The sequence below is a fragment of the Eretmochelys imbricata genome, chromosome 5, assembly GCF_965152235.1.
Source record: "Eretmochelys imbricata isolate rEreImb1 chromosome 5, rEreImb1.hap1, whole genome shotgun sequence".
Lineage (NCBI taxonomy): Eukaryota > Metazoa > Chordata > Testudines > Cheloniidae > Eretmochelys > Eretmochelys imbricata.
The window spans coordinates 95,856,422-95,875,279 of record NC_135576.1 but is presented as its reverse complement, the minus strand read 5'-3'; the positions used below and the strand labels follow the sequence as shown (position 1 = coordinate 95,875,279).

General features: G+C 38.8%; 1 protein-coding gene across 2 annotated transcripts in view; it reads left to right on the top strand.

Annotated features, from left to right (window-relative positions):
* PCSK5 (proprotein convertase subtilisin/kexin type 5) overlaps positions 1-18,858 on the top strand; it is a 299,090-nt gene that overhangs the window by 212,805 nt on the left and 67,427 nt on the right. Inside the window, exons 14-21 of one of the 2 annotated variants that reach the window (XM_077816397.1) lie at positions 4,432-4,575; positions 6,813-6,915; positions 7,798-7,991; positions 9,616-9,700; positions 12,096-12,193; positions 12,664-12,793; positions 13,719-13,834; positions 15,815-16,132. In XM_077816397.1, coding sequence (XP_077672523.1) covers positions 4,432-4,575; positions 6,813-6,915; positions 7,798-7,991; positions 9,616-9,700; positions 12,096-12,193; positions 12,664-12,793; positions 13,719-13,834; positions 15,815-15,930 — 986 coding nt within the window. In that variant the 3' untranslated portion in view covers positions 15,931-16,132. Of the gene's footprint in view, positions 1-4,431; positions 4,576-6,812; positions 6,916-7,797; positions 7,992-9,615; positions 9,701-12,095; positions 12,194-12,663; positions 12,794-13,718; positions 13,835-15,814; positions 16,133-18,858 lie in introns of those variants that run through there. The other variant, XM_077816394.1, reaches the window with a different exon arrangement.

Genomic DNA, 18,858 nt, shown 5'->3' with positions numbered 1-18,858 from the left:
TATTAAAAAGGAAGCCCATAAAGTCAATGGTCGGTAACTTCATCAATATTTTAATGTTACCACATTTATTCTTGGGGTAGCCAGAGGCCTGCCTGGCTCCAAGGAATTGGTTAGACCAGCTTGCAACAGCACCCTATGTGTCATCCCCCAGCCAAGTACAGCAAAGAGCAATGCATTCCAACCACCTCCCTCCCGCTCTGCCATGGCATGCTCCCTATGCTAGAGCCTGAGCAAGGGCTGGCATAGAGCCACTTTGATAGTTTTCCACCAGCTCCTTACATAGGGGCTATTCCCCAGAGTCCATTTACAGCCCCGTTATGCTACCAGGGCAGTGTAAAAGGGACAAGCTAAAGAGAGGATTGAGTTCCACCAAATTTTATACAGGACTTACGTAAGTTCAAATACTCTTTAAGGACATGTGCCTGCAAACTCTAGCTTGAATGAGGAGTCCTGTTGATTTCAATACTTTATACTGTATGAACTACAGCACAATTAGTGGTTAATCATATGGAGCTAGATCTTCAAGTGGTGTAAATTGGCAGAGCTCTACTGATTTCAGTTGAGCAATGAGGATTTACAGCTGGTGAGGCTCTAGCTTATGTAGTGCAAAGAAGTTGTAAATCCAGTAGACCTGCCCAAATGAGGATTTCTCTGGCAGCTGGCACAGAGCTATCTTAGCCGTCTCCTCCAATACCCGGCTGTAGAAGTCCACAGCTGGTATATCAGCCCATGGGGCCACAGTTAGCCAGAATAGTTTAAAGAAGTCCTGAGTCTGCTCTAAACCGTCAGGAATCAGGCCAATGGGAAATCATCTCCTATATCTTCAGATGCACCCAGTGGTTATTGGGCACAGCTGAGAATCTGGACCTAGAGAAGTGATTCTTCACTGCCTTGAACCTTGTGTAATCATTTACACCTGCAAAATGGGTGTATGACACCACCAGATCCGAATATAAATGTTAGACACCGACTCTGCATTCATATGCATGCAAGTGACAACACAGGGATCCAGGACAGTGGAGAATTCAGGCCCTGGTTCTTTTTGTCCTCTTTAGCATCATCTAATTTCAGCATCCAGCGTAGTACTTGCCTCATAATGGAAACCGTCCAATAGCATTCCTGTTCAGAAAAGATTTGCTAATGCCTGGCATATGTTAGCCAAGGAAAAACTCAGATGTTTGGAATGTTTGAAGTTTTTCCTGGCAGTGATAGATCAGTGGGCAGTGTGTGAGGTAAGCAAAGGTGCATGAGTACCTTCTATAATAGTTACCCAGTTTATCACCATAGTCTGAAATTGATCACACTGCTATCACCACCATATGTGTTTTGTATTTCTGCATGTCTTTAAATATTTGTTTAGCTATCAAAAAATTTTATAATTAAGAACTGCAGTTTTCCTGTCTCAAAATGTGAACAAATGGCCAACCCATGTAATGTTTCTGATGTCATCAGACCCTAGCATTGGGCAAAGTATTGTCACATCTGTTAGCCATAAAGAAAAGCAGCATCCAGTTTATAAAAAAACAATGTATGTTATTTCTGCATTTAATTCAGCAGAATTAATGGGGCAAAGTGCAGACATATGCTGTCTATGAAACACTGCGGTATACTGTTTCTTCTACACGTACAACTGGGGATCTCTTTGTTATGTACTAAATATAAGGAGGGAAAGAGACTGTGGTAGCCAGACTAAATGGTGGAATCAGCCAAAAAGATATGTTGGCTCAAGTGCATATGGTTTGTATATTTGTTATAAAAGTGTGTGTGTCTGTGTGTGTGTGTATTTTCATTGTACAAATTAAACCTGCCTTGAGGCACACTTCATTTATGTGCTGGCGAGTTCCATGGATTTTCTCACTCTTTATCGACTGAACTATTCTTTAAAAGGAAAATACTCCCATGGTAACGCCTGCATTACTCTCCCCTCCACTTGTTTACTTAAGAAACACATTTAAGGCCCAGATCCTGTAAATAGACGTACTCGTGCAGACCACTGCATCATGCAAAGTCCAAGTATGGTAGCTTCAGTAGGACTCAGACTTTAAGGCCAGAAGGGACCACCATGATCATCTAGTCTGACCTGCTGAAGATTGCAGGCCACAGAACCTCACCACCCACTCCTATAACAGGCCCAAAATCTCTGGCTGTTACTAAAGTCCTCAAATCTTGATTTAAAGACTTCAAGTTACAGAGAATCCACCATTCACTGTAGATCAAACCAACAATTGACCTGTGCCTCATGTTGCAGATGAAGGTGAAAAAACACAGGGTCTCTGTCAATCTGACCTGGGAGAAAAATCCTTCCAGACTCCATGCATGGGCAGCAAAAATAAGTGGGGTATTTCTGGTGGGGTGCTGGAGAAATTGGTTCTTGGACCAATATTTTTGTCAATGATCTGGAAAAAAAATATAAAATTATTGTTTATAAAGTTTGCAGGTGACACAAAGATTGGTGAAGAATTAAATGATGAGGACACGGCACTCTGCATCTATTAGTAAAACACATTATTTGACTGCATCCAGTTTATTATAGCCAAATTCAAGGTCATACATCTTAAAACATAGGCCATAATTACAGGATGAGGGACTGGAAAACTGGCTCTGACAAGGATTTGGGGATAAGCACCTAGAGGACATGCTGTGGCTAAAAGGGGCAACGTGATCCTGGGGTGTATAACCAGAGATTAAAGGTGTTTGATCTAAAGAAGGTTATGGGGCCAGTTCAGCTTGATCGTGTACAGGGAGATGATATCTGATACTACAGGGTTCTTTAATCTAGTAGACAAGAGCAAGTGACTGGGAGGTGAAGCTAGAAAAATTCATCCTGGAAATAAGGTGCACATTTTATACACTAGTAGGGTAATTAACCATTAGAACAGCCTAACAAGAGATATGGTAACTCCATCACTTGAAGTCTTTAAATCAAGGTTGGATGTCTTTCTAAAACATATGCTCTAGCTCAACTATAAGTTGTTGGGCTCAATGCAAGAATTAAGCTACTCCTGTGTGATGCAATAGATTAGACTTTAGGACCATGGCCTTCTCTGGCCTTGTAATCAAGAGAGGACAAAATAATGTCAGATAAAGAGAAGGATTTCTATCAGATTGACAATACTGGGTTGACTGAGACACGTACTATTTCACAACAGTCTTTAGTCTGAAAATATAGCAGTTGAAAAGAAAATGGGTGATCACCTCCCATCAGCCAGTCAGCTTAGGAAAACCTCTGCTTCTTTTTGCTTAAATTGTAGGTGTTGAATGTAAAATCAAAGAGGTAATAGGGCACATTATTTGGGTACCTCACTAGAGCATAGCAACAAAATTGGGAGAATACAGAAAGATAACTAGGATTTAGTAAAAGTTAATGGAACTTAACTTCCATAGTTTAAAAATACACAGGCAAAGCAAAATATTACAGCCCAAAAACGAATTGTGGAGAGCAACTAATATAAAGGAGGGCGTAAACTTATTTGAATTTTACCATACATGTAGTATGAGTGATCTTCTTAAAGCAAGGGTAATTTGGTTAAAACTTCTGAAAAAAAGTTGCTCCGAGGGAAGAGCAATTAGACCAAAGAACAGCCCACCACGAAACATAGCTGCAGGACTTCTTCAAATATTCACTGCTGACCTATTTCAGTCCCAAGCCTTCCATGATGAGAGACTGACAATTATGTTGACTTGGGTTAAATTGTATAATGGTTTTTTAATGTGGGCAAATGCAATCAAGGGAGCAGTGTGGACAAACTTATTTTCCATATTGTAATTTTATAGTATGGGTTGTCACTGATGCTGATGTTTTCAGAGGATGTCATGGAAGTTTTACTACAGAGTTTCTGATAAGTTAGAAGAGTTTTTCTTCCCTTAGTGTGCATTAGTAGACCTTCATTAAAGCCAGTAGGAGTTACTCATTGGATATGATAAGAAAATCAACCCCTTTAATAAACTGGCATCCCATCAATTGTGCAACTAATTAATTGACAGATTAAGAATAATAAAAAAGAAAAGTTGGTTTACTAGTGTTCTGAAGGAAAGTGAAATCTGGGATGAAAACTTGCCTCATTGAAGTCTCTATGAGTTTTCCCATTGATTTCAGGGTCAGGATTTCATCCCTTATTTGAAAACTTTGTAAGGTTTTTACATTGAAGCAAGCATGGAGTATTTAAGTAGGCTTTTATTAGAACTGGAAGAGGTTGATGTGGTGGAAGATCTGATGTATGAAAAACTGATTTAGAAAGGTGAGCTGGTTTGGATTTATACTGAAGCTAAAACTGCATTCTCTCTGTCTCACGACACAGAGATAAAGCAAGGGCTCAAACTCACGCATATTCATTCACAAGTTCACATGATCAGAATCAAAATCCACATGATAGAGAGAAAGAGAGGATGTAAGTCATTTCTAAGATTATGCTTTAAATATTTGACTGCTAGGCAAATTGAAAGAATGGTCCTTAGTTCTTTATGGGACATCCATCCAGCCTTACTCGCCAAGAAACGATTTTCCCAAAGTGGAACGAGTGCGCTCCAGTCCAGTCGAAGACCCTATAGAGGACTATGGGACAGATGACTATGCAGGTGAGTTGGAGTCTACATCTCGAGGAATCATTCATTTACTGTATCTCATGTATAATAGAGTTGAGGACTAATTTGGCCCACTGTATGTGCCATTGTACTGTCAGAACATCACTGCCTAGCCACCTTAAGTGTTTGATGTTCACCACTTCTCTATACTCTTCCTCCTTCTGTCTACGTGCATTCCCTGATTAGAGGCTAAGATCTTGGAGGCAGGAACTGTGCCTTTTTTGTCTGTCTGTTTGTTTGGAAGCCACTTAGCACCATGTGGATGCTTCTGGAAACAAATAATAAACAACAACAATAACCAAAGCAGTTGAATAAAAAATATCCACAGTTACTTTGAGCTGCCTTTCCCGTCTCTGGATTGAAGAGGAAATTTGTATGTGTATTTATAAAACTTCTTTTCATAAGTTAGAATTGTAATAAATATAAACATGCAAGCTTTATAATAATTACATGCAGGAAAATGAACTTTCTAAGATCAAAAGCATGATGCCAACCAAAGCTCTAGTAAAAAGGCTTTGCACTGAGGTTTTTCCCATGAGGAATGGGAGTGATGGGACTTCACTTAAGAGTTTTGATTAAGAGCCGAGTCATGTGACTTGTTATTTAAAGTTGCACATACATCTTTTTAATTCTGATTTTTTTAAGCATGGCAAGTACATATGGTATATTCATGATGAATATACATGGCGAAGAATTCCCCAGCAGTATATATGAGCAGGTGTTCGGGATGGTATTATCTACATTGTGTCAGGAGAGACAATCTCTTTCAACTGAGCTCTATCAGAAATTGTCCATTGTCTTCATCGAATCTTTTATTATAACTAGTCTTTCTGGCATCAGTCAGATAGCATCAAAGCAAGAAGACAACAAGTCAGTGGGGCTGGCCTGTTTCGGTATGATATTATTTATTCCAACAATGTCTAGAGCGTTCTGAAAGCACTTAGGCCCATTATGTGTGAAAAGGAACTTTTGAAGGCCAATAGCTTGGTAATATTTGATTGGATGATTCTGTGATCAGTATCTCCCTGTCTAAAGATAGAGTGCCAGCCCCAAGATGGCAGCATTATACTGAGAACTTTTCCATTCTCCACTCAGTCTTGAACCTCTCTTTATTTTGGAAGGTGATTGAGCCACTCTAGAATCACCTGGACAGACTGAGGTTTTCCTTTTTTTTTTTTTTTCTCCCCTATTCTGGCTTCAGGCATCAACGTGGCATGGAGATGGGATTGACACATAATGGTTACTGAGCAGCTTTCCGTAGTGATAATGTTTAAGCTGCCAAACACTTTTGATGGTATTAGTTATAAACACCAAACCACTGTATAACATTCACATTGCCACGGTGGACCACAAACTCTGCCTTCCCAAAATGTAAATACAGACCTACAAAATAAACACTGACAAAAGTCTCAAACAGAACCGCTTCAGCTGCTGATTTAGAGAGAAAATACACTGAAATCTAGTCCATTATCTTGCCTACACATTCCAAAAATTACATCCAAAATTCCACCATGAGCCATACAGCCAAGTGAGCTCATCTGCTCTCTAACCTATGAAGCCACTGGAAGATCCCATTATTCATTAATATATCTCCTTTTTTCAACTCCCCCTGGTTCTAAGATACCACACCATTATTTAGTCATCATCTACCCACATCCTCTCCTGGAATTATGAAGAAACTGCACCACAAGATAGTGGTCATTACTAGCATTTAGTTGCTATCCAGTAAGAGGCTGTTAGCAGGAAGATGAGGTCAGGTTGGAGAATCTTAACAATCAATTCCCCAACTTTCAGATTTAAAGTTCATATTAAAAATATTGTAACAATATTATGAACAGGGCCCCAGTACTCTTATTTAATTATTAACAACAATATGCTAGTGATAGCCTGCCAAATACTGTTTGCTCCCAATCTTAGATTTATTTGGGCACAACAGAGCTATTTATGATAAATGATGTTGTTAGTCTTTGTTAAGGGACTCAGGGACCTTCGGGCATCAGTGACAAAAAATGTAAATGATTTTGTTATGAAAATATCTGTTTGACTCCACAAATAGTATCTGATAAGTCTGTGTTAGATGTTATGCTAGCTTCACTGTAGCTAGTCACTGAGTCCACATAGGGAACTGGGCTAATTATACTCTGCACGATCGTAATATTTTGTAAGGACCACAGAGTAGCAAATGCAGATGTGTCATTTCTCTCCTCCTTTCATTTTTGGATTTATTAAAGGTCCGTGCAATGCAGAATGCAGTAAAGTAGGGTGTTATGGGCCAGGACCAGACCACTGTACTGATTGTCTACACTATTACTACAAATCTAAAAACAACACCCGGTAAGAAAGAAAAAAACATCTTTATATATTATCCCTTGTTCAATTTTTATCTTAACATCTCCCTCCTTTTCCCTTTTCTACAGGATATGGAATAATTTGTCTTACCTTTAGTTTATTTTACAAATTTGCATAGCAGTTAGAGGAAAGTCCTACTAATTTGAATGTAATGTACATCCTTCAAACACCATTTCCTGATTATTCAGCCATCATCTGACTATTTTTTTTTAACAAAATGAACATAAAAACAAAATTAGAACCAGCATAGCTAGTACATAGCATCAGTCACTGGGCTTGGGCAAGCTTGGGGCAGATATAAATGGTTAAAAATGAAACTGTGTGATTGTCTGATGAGGGAATTGCCAGTGACCCAGCAGATGCTGCAGGGAAAAAAAGTGAGTGGATGCAATGCTTGTGAGGATTACCTTTTGTTAAATTCTCTGGTAGAAAGGAGAAGTAGTGATGCTGAGCAAGGTAGCTGTTTTATACTTGTGGACCTATAGGGCAGTGGTCTCCAAACTTTTGAGGGTTGTGCTCCTCTTACTCCTGTCTGCGTCTCCCTGCCTCTTCCAGGGTCAGGGTGGATGGGAATGGGGTAAGGGGACTGAAGCTGAGGCCGCAGTTGCGGGTGGGTCTGGGGCCGGGGTGGGGCCGGGAGCCAGAGATGCGGCTGCACAAAGGACCAGAGGAGAGCTGGGGGCGGGGAGGGCTGGGTGGTGCTTCCTCACTGCCCTTTGTAGGGGCTTGCCCGCCCTCAACCCCCACCTCCCAAAGGTTCCTCTGTGCTCCCTAGGTGAGGCGCACCACACAGTATGGGGACCTCTGCTATAGGGTGGTGGGTTTACATCAGTGACGACTCTGCCTTTTCTTCACTGCACAATGCAGGATCTGTGTTCCAAACTGCCCACCTGGTCACTACAATGCAGACAAGAAACGCTGTAAAAAATGCTCACCCAATTGTGAAACCTGTGTTGGAAGCCATAGTGACCAGTGCCTGAGCTGTAAATCCGGTTACTATCTCAATGAAGAATCCAATAGCTGTATTACCAGCTGCCCAGATGGATTTTACCTTGACAAGAGTCAGTATTTTCTCCTGCTTATTTCTTTGGGCTTCCAATATTTGGGCTGGGTTGTTTGGGGGAGGTCAGGAGATAGTTTTTAAGATTAAAAGTGTATTTTGATACATTTGTCTCTTTTCTAAATCTCATTCCTTTTATGAAATTGTTGGGAACCAATCCTGATCAAGTGTCTCTTCCAAAACTAAACCTGGATTCTGCTGAGATTATTAGCTCTTGAAAATCATGCTTAGCAGGTACCTGACAAAATCCTTCCCTTTCTCGTTCTGACTAGGAAGTGGAGGTAGCAGAGCAACGCTTGGACCACTACAATAGTAGATCCACTATGTGGTGGGGGAACATGTGGAAGAATGCATCTTCCTGCTGCTCCAGAAAGGAGCAGCGTGTGCTGATCTCCAGCACATATTAAACATTACTTCCTAAACTGGGACACCATGCTTCCCTGGTAAACCAGAGGGCATGTGAGAGCCAGAAGGGCATGCTGCTCGGCTGCTGCTACATTGGTGTGCTAAGGAAGGTAGAGGCTCTGTCCTCAACTCTTAACACAGCTGCACAAAATGGGCAAAATTTGGCAGACATTTAATATCTGCAGTAATGCAATGATGCAGTAGCAGTAACGTACACGGCCCTGTGGGAGACCTGGCTTTAATTCCCACCTATGGATGACCGTGCAGAGTCCCCAAGTCTTAATTCCCAGCCTAGACCATGATCATATAAAATATTTAATCCCAGGGATGTAGGCACGTCCTTTAAGATAATTGTGCTTAAGAGCTTTGCTGAACTGGGGCCAGTGTCTCCTGCCTATAGTCCTGTGAAGCAGTTTACTCATAACCAGGGATAGCAGGGGCAGATATTAGCTTCATTTCTTTCATTTTCACTTTACAAGAACAAAGTAGTATTATTCTTTCTACTACAATGTCTCCTCTGCCTGATCAAGATGCAGGATAAAAGAGAATGTGGAGTTAGATTGGATTCTCACAGCCCTTTTCAGGTAGAAAGTTGGTGTCCATGATACAGCGCCTCTAGGGTAAGAAGTGTAAATGGTGGAGAAACATGGCCATTTTAGGTCTTATAGCTGCGGTAAAGGGAACCTGTTAGGGGAGAGGGCACAGTAATATGTTGCTTAGGGTTGATAAGATCAGAAGAGTGCAATCAAGCATAGCCTTGAACCCCAAAAAAATGAAATTAGGAAAGTCTGTTTGCTTAAATGATCTAAAAGACAATTACACAAAGGTTACTAGATCGCTTTGCATGAGCAATTTATGTAGAAACTCTTATTTGCATGAATTTAGTATTCTTCCTATTATTTGAAAAGATTGCATGAGTCAGTAATAAAAACGTAGTTAATTTAAACAAGTGTATTCATATAAGTGTTTTTACAATCTCAAAGCATATTATTTTTCAAAGGAATAGGATGTTATTTTAAATATTTAGAAATAATTGAAAGCATTTGATAAAGAAGGTCAACATATAAGTAGCACTTCAGCTATTTAATTTTATTCTTGCTTTCTATTTCCATTCCTTGTACCAAGGTAGAAAAGCAATAAACAATGGACTATATCCATATAATTTTATTAAACATGATTGACCAGGGTTTTCTGGGCTGGTTTTCTTTTTTCCTTTGCAGATAAGATTGCTTGCCGGAAATGCAGTGAGAACTGTAAGACATGTGCTGAATCCCAAAGCTGCACAGAATGCAGACATGGCCTAAGGTAAAGATATGATGGATTTCACTGCACACAATAGCCAAAGAGACTTCCTGAGTCTATGGACATATATCAAAGAGACATACATTATATTACTATTTAACCTTGTCTGGGCCTCCATTTATGTGTTCTATTGCTGTTTGTGCTGTAATTTAATACTTTCTTGTGCCATCATAAGCCATCTTGGGTAACAATGAATTTTAAAAAATGTTTAACAGCGGGCAAAATGAAAGTTGTAGCCATGTAAAAGCTGTGTTCTTCACTTTTTTGACCTACAGTGTGGCAGTCAAGGATTATTTCAGAAGTGGAACTGGTGAATTGTATTAATCCTTCTGATTCATTCCTGTGACAGTTAGAAACTATTTCCTTATCTTTATTGTGTCTCTTCAGACATCCAATCATTCACTTATCTTAAGTACCTCAGGCTCAATTCCATTACGATATGGTTATGCCCATATATTAAACAGCAGTGGGTATTTTTGCTTGGTAGGTTTAATCACTTCTGAAACTGATAGGTAAAATCCATAGAGCAGCATCAGCATCCGTGTTTACTTCCATGTGAATGAGTGACCTTTTGATCCAAGCGGAGAGGGTCACCTATCCCTGTAGCATTTGTAAGGGATTGTATGCTGGCTTTATGCCACACAAAAATTGAGGTCAAAATCTGGATCTGAGACTTGTTTAGAATAAGGATGATCCTTGATTGTTTTAGTATTGGACACATACTTTGTGGCAAAATAGATTACAGTCTTTGAGTTAGTGTGAGCTGACCATTAGAATTAGTTTCCTTGAATGTCTAGGCCTAATTTCTTTTTCACATGGTAAAGCCACTTCTCACTCTCTATATACCCACGGTGCATTTAGATTTTTCAACCACCTGCCTTGTTCTGTCTCCAATGATGTGGTTTATCACTCACTAGAAAATGATCTTCCTTCGAGAGAAGGCTTGATCTGAGGGAAGCAAGGCATCAGATCAAGCCAAGGCCCCAGCACATTGAAACCCTCTGTAAAATGCGGATGATATTTACTTCCCTCACAGGAATGCTGTGAGGCTATTGGTAAATTCATGGCTGTGGAGCATGTTGAGATCTTCTAATGGAAGGTGCTATGGAAGTGTAGAGTATTATTAATTTGTGTAACTACACCCTCTTATGACAGGCCTGTGAACAGTTGTGGGGGAAAATGTGAAAATCTTGAGGACGATTTCAGGAAGTTTACCTAAGTTTTGCCTTTTATGTTTCTGACTAATTTTAATAGCCACACTTATACCTGCTCAAGTTGCTCTGGTGCTAGTCTCTTAAAAATGATGCAAGCTGGTGAACTCAGGCAGACATCCGCTTAGCAAAGCAAGAGTGTGGAGATGTTTCATAGCTATATCAGGCAGCCCAGTGGAAGAGCCAAGGTTACAGGTTTGTAGGAGAGAGTATCTAACAGGTTTCCTGGACTACAGTTGTCTATTTGTTCTGTGGATAGCCATTCCAAAGACTAAAATTCAAATTAAACATGGAACATAGGCTGCAAATTCTGGATTCAGATCAAGATTTCAGGCCCTCCCAAAGTTAATTTGGATCCAAGGTTTTTGTTCAGCTGATTACGTGTTTAATCCTGCAAGGAGCCAAATGCTTTCAAGTTCCCACTGATTTCAGTGGGATCTGAAAGCTCTTAGCACCTCAAGGTATTGATCCTTTTAATGATAGGGAAGTTAAACTCAATAATTGCAACTACACTTTGAAGTGAAGATTTCATTGATGTGAATGGGATGATGCAAAGTAGTGGTTTGCAAATACTATTTGGCTGGAGACAGCTGTCTGCAATAGTGCTAGGCTGTAATTCCCCTGTGTGGATACAGCAGGCATGAACTGAAGGGTCCCAGTTCACATGCAAACTCAGTACCTTTACAAAGGGAAATCCTCGTGCTGCATTAAGTGGCATTCTTCACACTGAGTTGGTATTTGTTAGTATTTTAACGTGGTATTAGGGGACACTACTGGTACCATTGCATGTTTGTAAGTGTAGTGGTACTGACCCCAGACCAAGTTCCATTTGGGTAATTACATTCTGCATACTTGAATTTTCTTTGCATTTTCCCTTAGATTTGGCATTCTTCTTCACTTCCTGTCCTATACTACTGTGTACTGTCTGCTACAAGTTGTGAAACTCCACCATAGATGTAGGTGCATGTGTGAAATGACTGCTATATTTAAGTTTGTAAAGAACTTGCAGTGAAAGAAGCTGTATAAGTGTAGAGTAGGATACTATCATTTCACTGAACTTTTATTAACGGAATTTCAAGAGAGACCTACATTGCAGAATAGGTTTCTGAGTCTGATCATTGTCCTCCCTCCTTACCTTGCTGTTAGCTGGTCAGTATTAAACAGTCTAATTTGTACTTTTGCACTAGTTTATATGGATCCAGATGCGCTGTCCGCTGTGAAGAAGGAAAATATCACAACGGCAGGGAATGTGAACCGTGTCACCGTTCCTGTGCAACATGTGCAGGTACCTCAGTGACATTTGACTTCACGTAATCATTTTGTCCTTTGTGCAATATGACATCACGTTTCCAAATACAGTATGAGGATTGGCTTGTAAATGAAAAGTTATGCCTGGGAGGTTCTTTAATAGATCTTTGAGTAAAGTGGGCTTCTTCCTGTTGACATAAAAATATAAACGTTCTGGCTGAAAAGTACACACACACTCACTAGCTATCTTTGCTTGTGATTCTGAGCTGTAGAAATAACAATTTCTTTCTCAGAAAAAAGTATGGCAGGATTACCGCTATATTTATCTTTTGTTGCTAGCTGATATAGTTTGCAGTACATGTAGGCAAGGTGTAAAGCAACGAGAATATATATGTCCAGTAACCTATGATGAGCAGATGTTTTGTTACAGTTAGCGATGCTGTCTGTTATCCGGGCTATACTGAGAATGTGTCAATGTGTTACAGTGTATTTTCTCTTGGCTTTAAGGCTCAGGAGCAGATGCTTGCATAAACTGCACAGAAGGTTATTTTATGGAGGATGGGAGATGTGTGCAGTCCTGTAGTGGTGGTTATTACCTTGACCACTCTCTTGAAAACGGATACAAAACGTGCAAAAGGTAAGATATAGTCTTCAAAGGCTAAATTATATTTTGGCGTTTTTTTTAAAGCAAGTGTCTAATAATTGATATCATACATGTACTACTGTGTAAATTGGATTAAATAATAGACTGTTATGACATTGTAGAACACATTTCTGGGTGTTGAGAATAAGAGAATACACAGTATGCTCAGCAAACTATGGGAAGAAAGCAAGAATTGTTAACTTGATTGTAATTTTTAAATAAGGGCTTTTAAAATGGATTTCAGTGCGCGTGTGTATGTGTTCTGCTTATTTAAATCAAGATTTTATTAAGCAATTTGAAATTACAGGCATAAAAATATGGTAACTAGTTAACAGATCTAGCAGAGGGGCTGTTCTTTTCCATTAAAGAAGCAATAGTAGCCATTTGCCAAGAGGTAAATTGCCATTCATATGGACCATTCAGTTCCTCAGCTATACACAACCAGCTATGGAGCAGAAATACTTGATGGACAAGGCTTGGCAAGCTTTTGCTGAGTTTTATTTGAAAGGGACAGAGTTTTTTGCACATCTTTGTAAAGTACAATTCAGGCCCTTCTGAAGCTCTTATTTTTTGACTTTGGACAAACTCTCTTTGACGGGGGCAGCATTGGGAATCACCTTTTGTTACAGCTTTCCACAGAAAACACATAATACTCCTTTAATCTTCTGTGACATGCTTTACTTTTTGATCCTTTCTCCCTGTGTAATTTTGTCCAGTCTATGGATGCCTAATGTATTTTATAAATGTGACTGGTTACTTCTACCTGCTGTACTTCGTTTCAAAATTTTCAGAATCAAGTAGTTATCGTTAAATAAAAGAATATCTCAGTGATGAGAACTTAACTGAGACAGTGTGATGGAAATTCCTGTTGTTGCTTAGTGGCAATTGTGATAACTTCTGGCTTTTGTTTTGTTTAAAGATGTGATGCCAGCTGCTTGGAATGCAGTGGTCAAGGAGACAAAAACTGTACAACTTGTCCAAATGGCTATATCTTAGATACCGGGGTCTGTGTAATTGGAACAGTCTGTAAGGATGGTGAGTATTATTATTTTTCTCAAAAAATATTTTTACTCCTTTTGTTGGCATCAAAGTTAACTTAATTGTTCCACGTTTTGTGTTGGTTTGGCTTCTTGAAGTATTTCTAGATGATTGTTAATTGATTATTTAAATGATTATTTCTAAATTATTATTTTGTTATATTTTCAGATTTATACATGGGGCAAATATATAATATGGATTATTTTTGTTTCACAGACCCCATTCTTTTCTTTCACAGACCCCATTCTGAGCTTTAGCCCATGATTTCCACCTCATTTGTTTTGTAATGGGCATTTCCTTAGAAAGATTTTTCTTGTGACTATCTTAATGCACTCTTAACTGAAAGATTCATCTGTGTCTGATTTGCCCTTCTAAACTGTAAAGATGTTGACAACTAATGTGATGTTAACTCTCAATAACCTTAATTGAATTATGTGAATGAATAGCAAAGGGAAATAGAGACAATTTGAAAATATTGTACCATCTTCATAATGGAGATTTTGGCATTCTCTAAGCAATTTGTTGCATTTAATACAGCATTGCTCTAACTGCATATCATTAGCTTCATTACTATATTATTTAAAGCAACAAAGTGTGTTAACAGTTAAAGAGATAACAGGGTCCTTTTCCTGAAGGTGTTACTACCTAAGGTCATTGCAGGTACGGTCCAATTCAACAAGTGAGATCATTTCAGAACAGAAGCTTAGTGTTACACACAGTGGGGCAAACATCTGACAAAGCAAATATAGTAAGAACTAATGATGATTCTGGGGCCCATTTAGCTCCCATTTAAGTCAAATTAGCATTTTACCATTGATTCAATGGAAGCAGGATTGGACCCATAGTGCTTCTTTGGACATTTATAGATCATGTTAATCAGTTTACACTTTCAAGTCAGATAAAGCTAGTAGTAAAAGGAAAATTAAAGTCGTGTACTCACAGTATCCTCTTGCATATCAGCAATATGTTGCAATACCTGTTGGGTCTGGTACTGCTTCGGCTAACATATGTCCTCATTTATACCTGTGCAGCCTCAATGAGTTTGCACAGATGGGCATCACTGAGGGCAGAATTTTGTTTCTTGTACTTTTCATGGATTGTTATTGATGTTGAGCTGAAAAAGAAAGGCGCTTCGGCAAAGTAAATTTCATTAGAAATACTCTTTTGTGTGAACATGATTATACCAGCCTCTCACTTTCCGTGACTGTTTCACACCATGCTTTTTGTGAAAAATATTATGTACACACACACAAGTGCTTTCCTCTGCCCACTTGTACAAATTAGAGTAGCGTCTGCGGATACAAAACCAAAATGGTACAAGACCAACATGCACAGAAATAACTAACTCATCGTTTTATTGGCATATGGCTCAATCCTTCCAGAAGCTGAGAAGTCCGAGGAAGTACTGAGCACTCTCCACTCCCATTGAAATCAGCAGGCATTGAGAAGGTGTTCATGCAAATGGTGTTATTTTTATTACAGTAGCCTAGGAGGACAAACACAGAAGTAATAATGTTACTTATAATTTTCAAAGAAGGAGGATCTTATATTACCGGCAGGGGATCAAGAAGCATTGGTTGCTTGTCAGACTTACAAAGGTTCAATTTCTGTTTAGAATGTTTTATTCTCTTTCTGTGATATGACTGTTATATCCTTTTGATTCATAATAACTCAGAAAAAATCCTTCACTGTATTTATCACTGTTTTCTAATTATTCTTTTTCTAATCTTTTTTTTTTCTCTTTCACAAATGGATACCAATCACTCCCTGTCGGACAACACAATATTTCTTCTTGAAAAAAAAAAATGTTGTTGACTGAAATTCCTTTTGATGGACCAAATTTCCTACTTGCTACCTGCTCCTGAATGGTCTCTTCCATCAAATCTGCCTGTCTGACCAATTAAACCTTCCTCCGTTGTACACCATACTCTTCAAATCTTCAACTTGCCCCCTCTCTCTATCGCTGACCTCCGGAAGCAACGGAAGAATCTTGGGCCGAGGGAGGATTCTGTATGCTAGTGAAAAAGAACAATCTGTGTCAAAGGAAAGTACTTCAGCAACTGTGTTGCAGAACATGTACACACAAAGGGTGAACTGGTACCTCCCAGAATCCTCTTGCTCCTGTAGACTTATAGATTAATCCATATTATTAAAAAAAAGAAAAAAGAAAAAAAAAGCAAGCCACCTCTTTCTCTCTCTCTCTCTCCTCTTTGTCAGGGGAGACGGTGAACTGTTTGTTGGAACTTTAATGGAAAAAACTACAACAAGCCTACCTTTCATAACTGGGTGTTTAGAGCTAAGCATCCGGGATCACAGTCAGTATTGTGTGACCAAAGCATTGATGCCAAAATTAACATTAAAGTAATTATTTGATTTCCTGTCAACCTTAGGATTATCCCTGTTTTTGATGGTCCTTTTTCTTCCTTTCCCTTTTTTTTTTTCCTGCTTGTTTCCCCTTCAAGATGTTTAAAGAGTGTTTCAAGAATACGACACAAGTTTACATGGATTAAAACAAAACAAAAACAAAAAAATACTCGCATCAGTCTTTTTTTGTGCTTATGTATTGTCACGGGGAACTTAAGAAAACCAGCCCTTGAGGGAATTAAAAACATCTTTATATGTGGGACTATGTTCTGCATCCTTTGTATCAGTATTAAAAATAAATTAAAAAGTGATCAATTCCACACATATTTCTTACTTTGTGTCCTATGCTGTGTGCTGTTTTTTGCATCATGCAGTATTTACATACATTTTGCTTCTCCACCCCAGTTATATAGATCTGGTTATTAGACAGTTAGCTTCTTAACTGCTATTCTGGGATTTTAATTTCTTTCTTTAAATTGTCAAAGCTATTTGGAATAAAATGTAACATTCCAATAACACCTAAGTTTTGACAAGGGCATTCTTCCTATTGTGAACAAATTGTCTTCACTACCCATCAGATCCAGCGGGGATCAATTTATCGCGTCTAGTCTAGACGTGATAAATCGACCCCCGAGTGCTCTCCCGTCAACTCCTGTGCTCCAGCGCCGTGAGAGGTGTAGGCAGAGTCGACGGGGGAGTGGCAGCTGTCGACTCACTGCGGTGGAGACACCACAGTAAGTCGATCTTAAGTACATCGACTTCAGCTACATTATTCACGTAGCTGAAGTTGCGTAACGTAGATCGATTCCCGCCCCCCCCTCGTGTAGACCACAGCTTAGGTGTTGCTATTTGGAATAAAATGTAACATTCCAATAACACCTACGTTTTGACAAGGGCATTCTTCCTATTGTGAACAAATTCCAAAAGGAGCTGGTCCTCTTATTTTTCATGAATGAAAGTATTTTGTAAACTCAAGTCTGGAGCACATAGGTACCACTTAAGTAGTAGTTGTATAATCTTATCTTGTATTTTAGCAAACAGGGGGCCCAATCCTGCAAACGTGTACCACTAGTCACAGTGCTAATACGTAGATTTCAGTGATACTACATCCAGAAGTAGGTGTTTACAGGACTGGGCCCTATAACTGGAACTGATACACTGGGTCAAATTCAACCCTTGGAGTAACTACATTTAGATCAATACATTTACATCAAGAGACGATGTCTATCCAGTTTGGATTTTGTGTAATAATATCCCTCTTGGTAGTCTGGGCCTTAAGCTGCTCTTAATCAACAATGGTATAAATTGGGACTAACCCCAGTGAAGCCAGTTTAAGTGAGAGAGGAATAGGGCTCCTGTGTTTCCTTTTCTAGTTACACATCATTCCCAGTCAACATATTTTTATATGTTCCTATTAGCATATTGCTAGACACACATTAATTAGGTGAAATGTAGTAAATTAAATTTCAAAGATATTGATTTGGTTAAGGGCTTTTCTTCACTACAGAGCTAAATTGGCATAATGGCTTCGATTTAGCAGGTCTAGTGAAGACATGCTCAATCGATGGGAGAGCGCTCTTCCATCGATTTCTCTACTGCACCACAATGAGAGGTGGAAGCAGTGTCGGTGGGAGAGCATCTCCCGTCGACATAGAGAAGTGTGGACCATGCGGTAAGTAGATCTAAGCTACATTGACTTGAGTTACACTACTAACATAACTCAAATTGCATAGCTTAGATTGACCAGCAGCGGTAGTGTAGACCTGGCCTAAAACAAGTCTTCCTTCTGTACAAAAGTAATCTGGGTGCGACGATCAGTGACACACAAATGGAAAATGGAAAACATTTCTGTAAAAACATATATCGTAGAAACAGAACTTCTAGACTTCCCTTTTTTCAATATGAAATCTGTCCCTAAATTTTACAAATGTAAGCACTGGTGCCAGTAGAAACAATATGTTCCTTTTCCCAGAGAACAGCTGAATTCCTACAGACATCCCATTTTCTATGATAGTAAAAGAACTGTGACGTTCCTTTGGTGTTCATTAAATTTCCTGCTAAACATTCAAAGTCATGACGACTTTATTTGTGCTAGTTTAACTACTAGTCTGTTACGTCCTTATTACTCTAATAACATTATTAACTAGAACATAATGCTTTCAAAGTTTAAGTTAATATTATATATTATATATAAATATATATATATATTCATAATTGAGATATAATTATGTAATGGATTGTAAAGAATTTGTTTGGATACTTACAAATGTCTCTAACACTATTATAGAGAAGAAATTAATATCTTTGTTTTCTTTTTAAAATACTGACACATTGTTAAATCCAAATCCATTTTTACTGAAAAATACTGTACATGTGTAAAATGTTCAGTTGTTATTTGTAAAATAGAGTAGTACTGTTGTAATTGATACTGGCCAAAATCAATGTTATTCCATATTTTATTTTTTCTATTAAATTAACCTAAGTTCCTGTTGCTTTGGTCTGGAAACACATGTTGATGATTGTTGATATGTAAAGTATCTCGCGTTAGGAGAGGAAGGTAATTTTTATGTTAAAAAGCAGTTTGATATCACATATAAGTCATTGCGACAAAGTGGGGGAGGGGGTTGGTTTTTGTTTTTAGTGAATGTATTGACGTT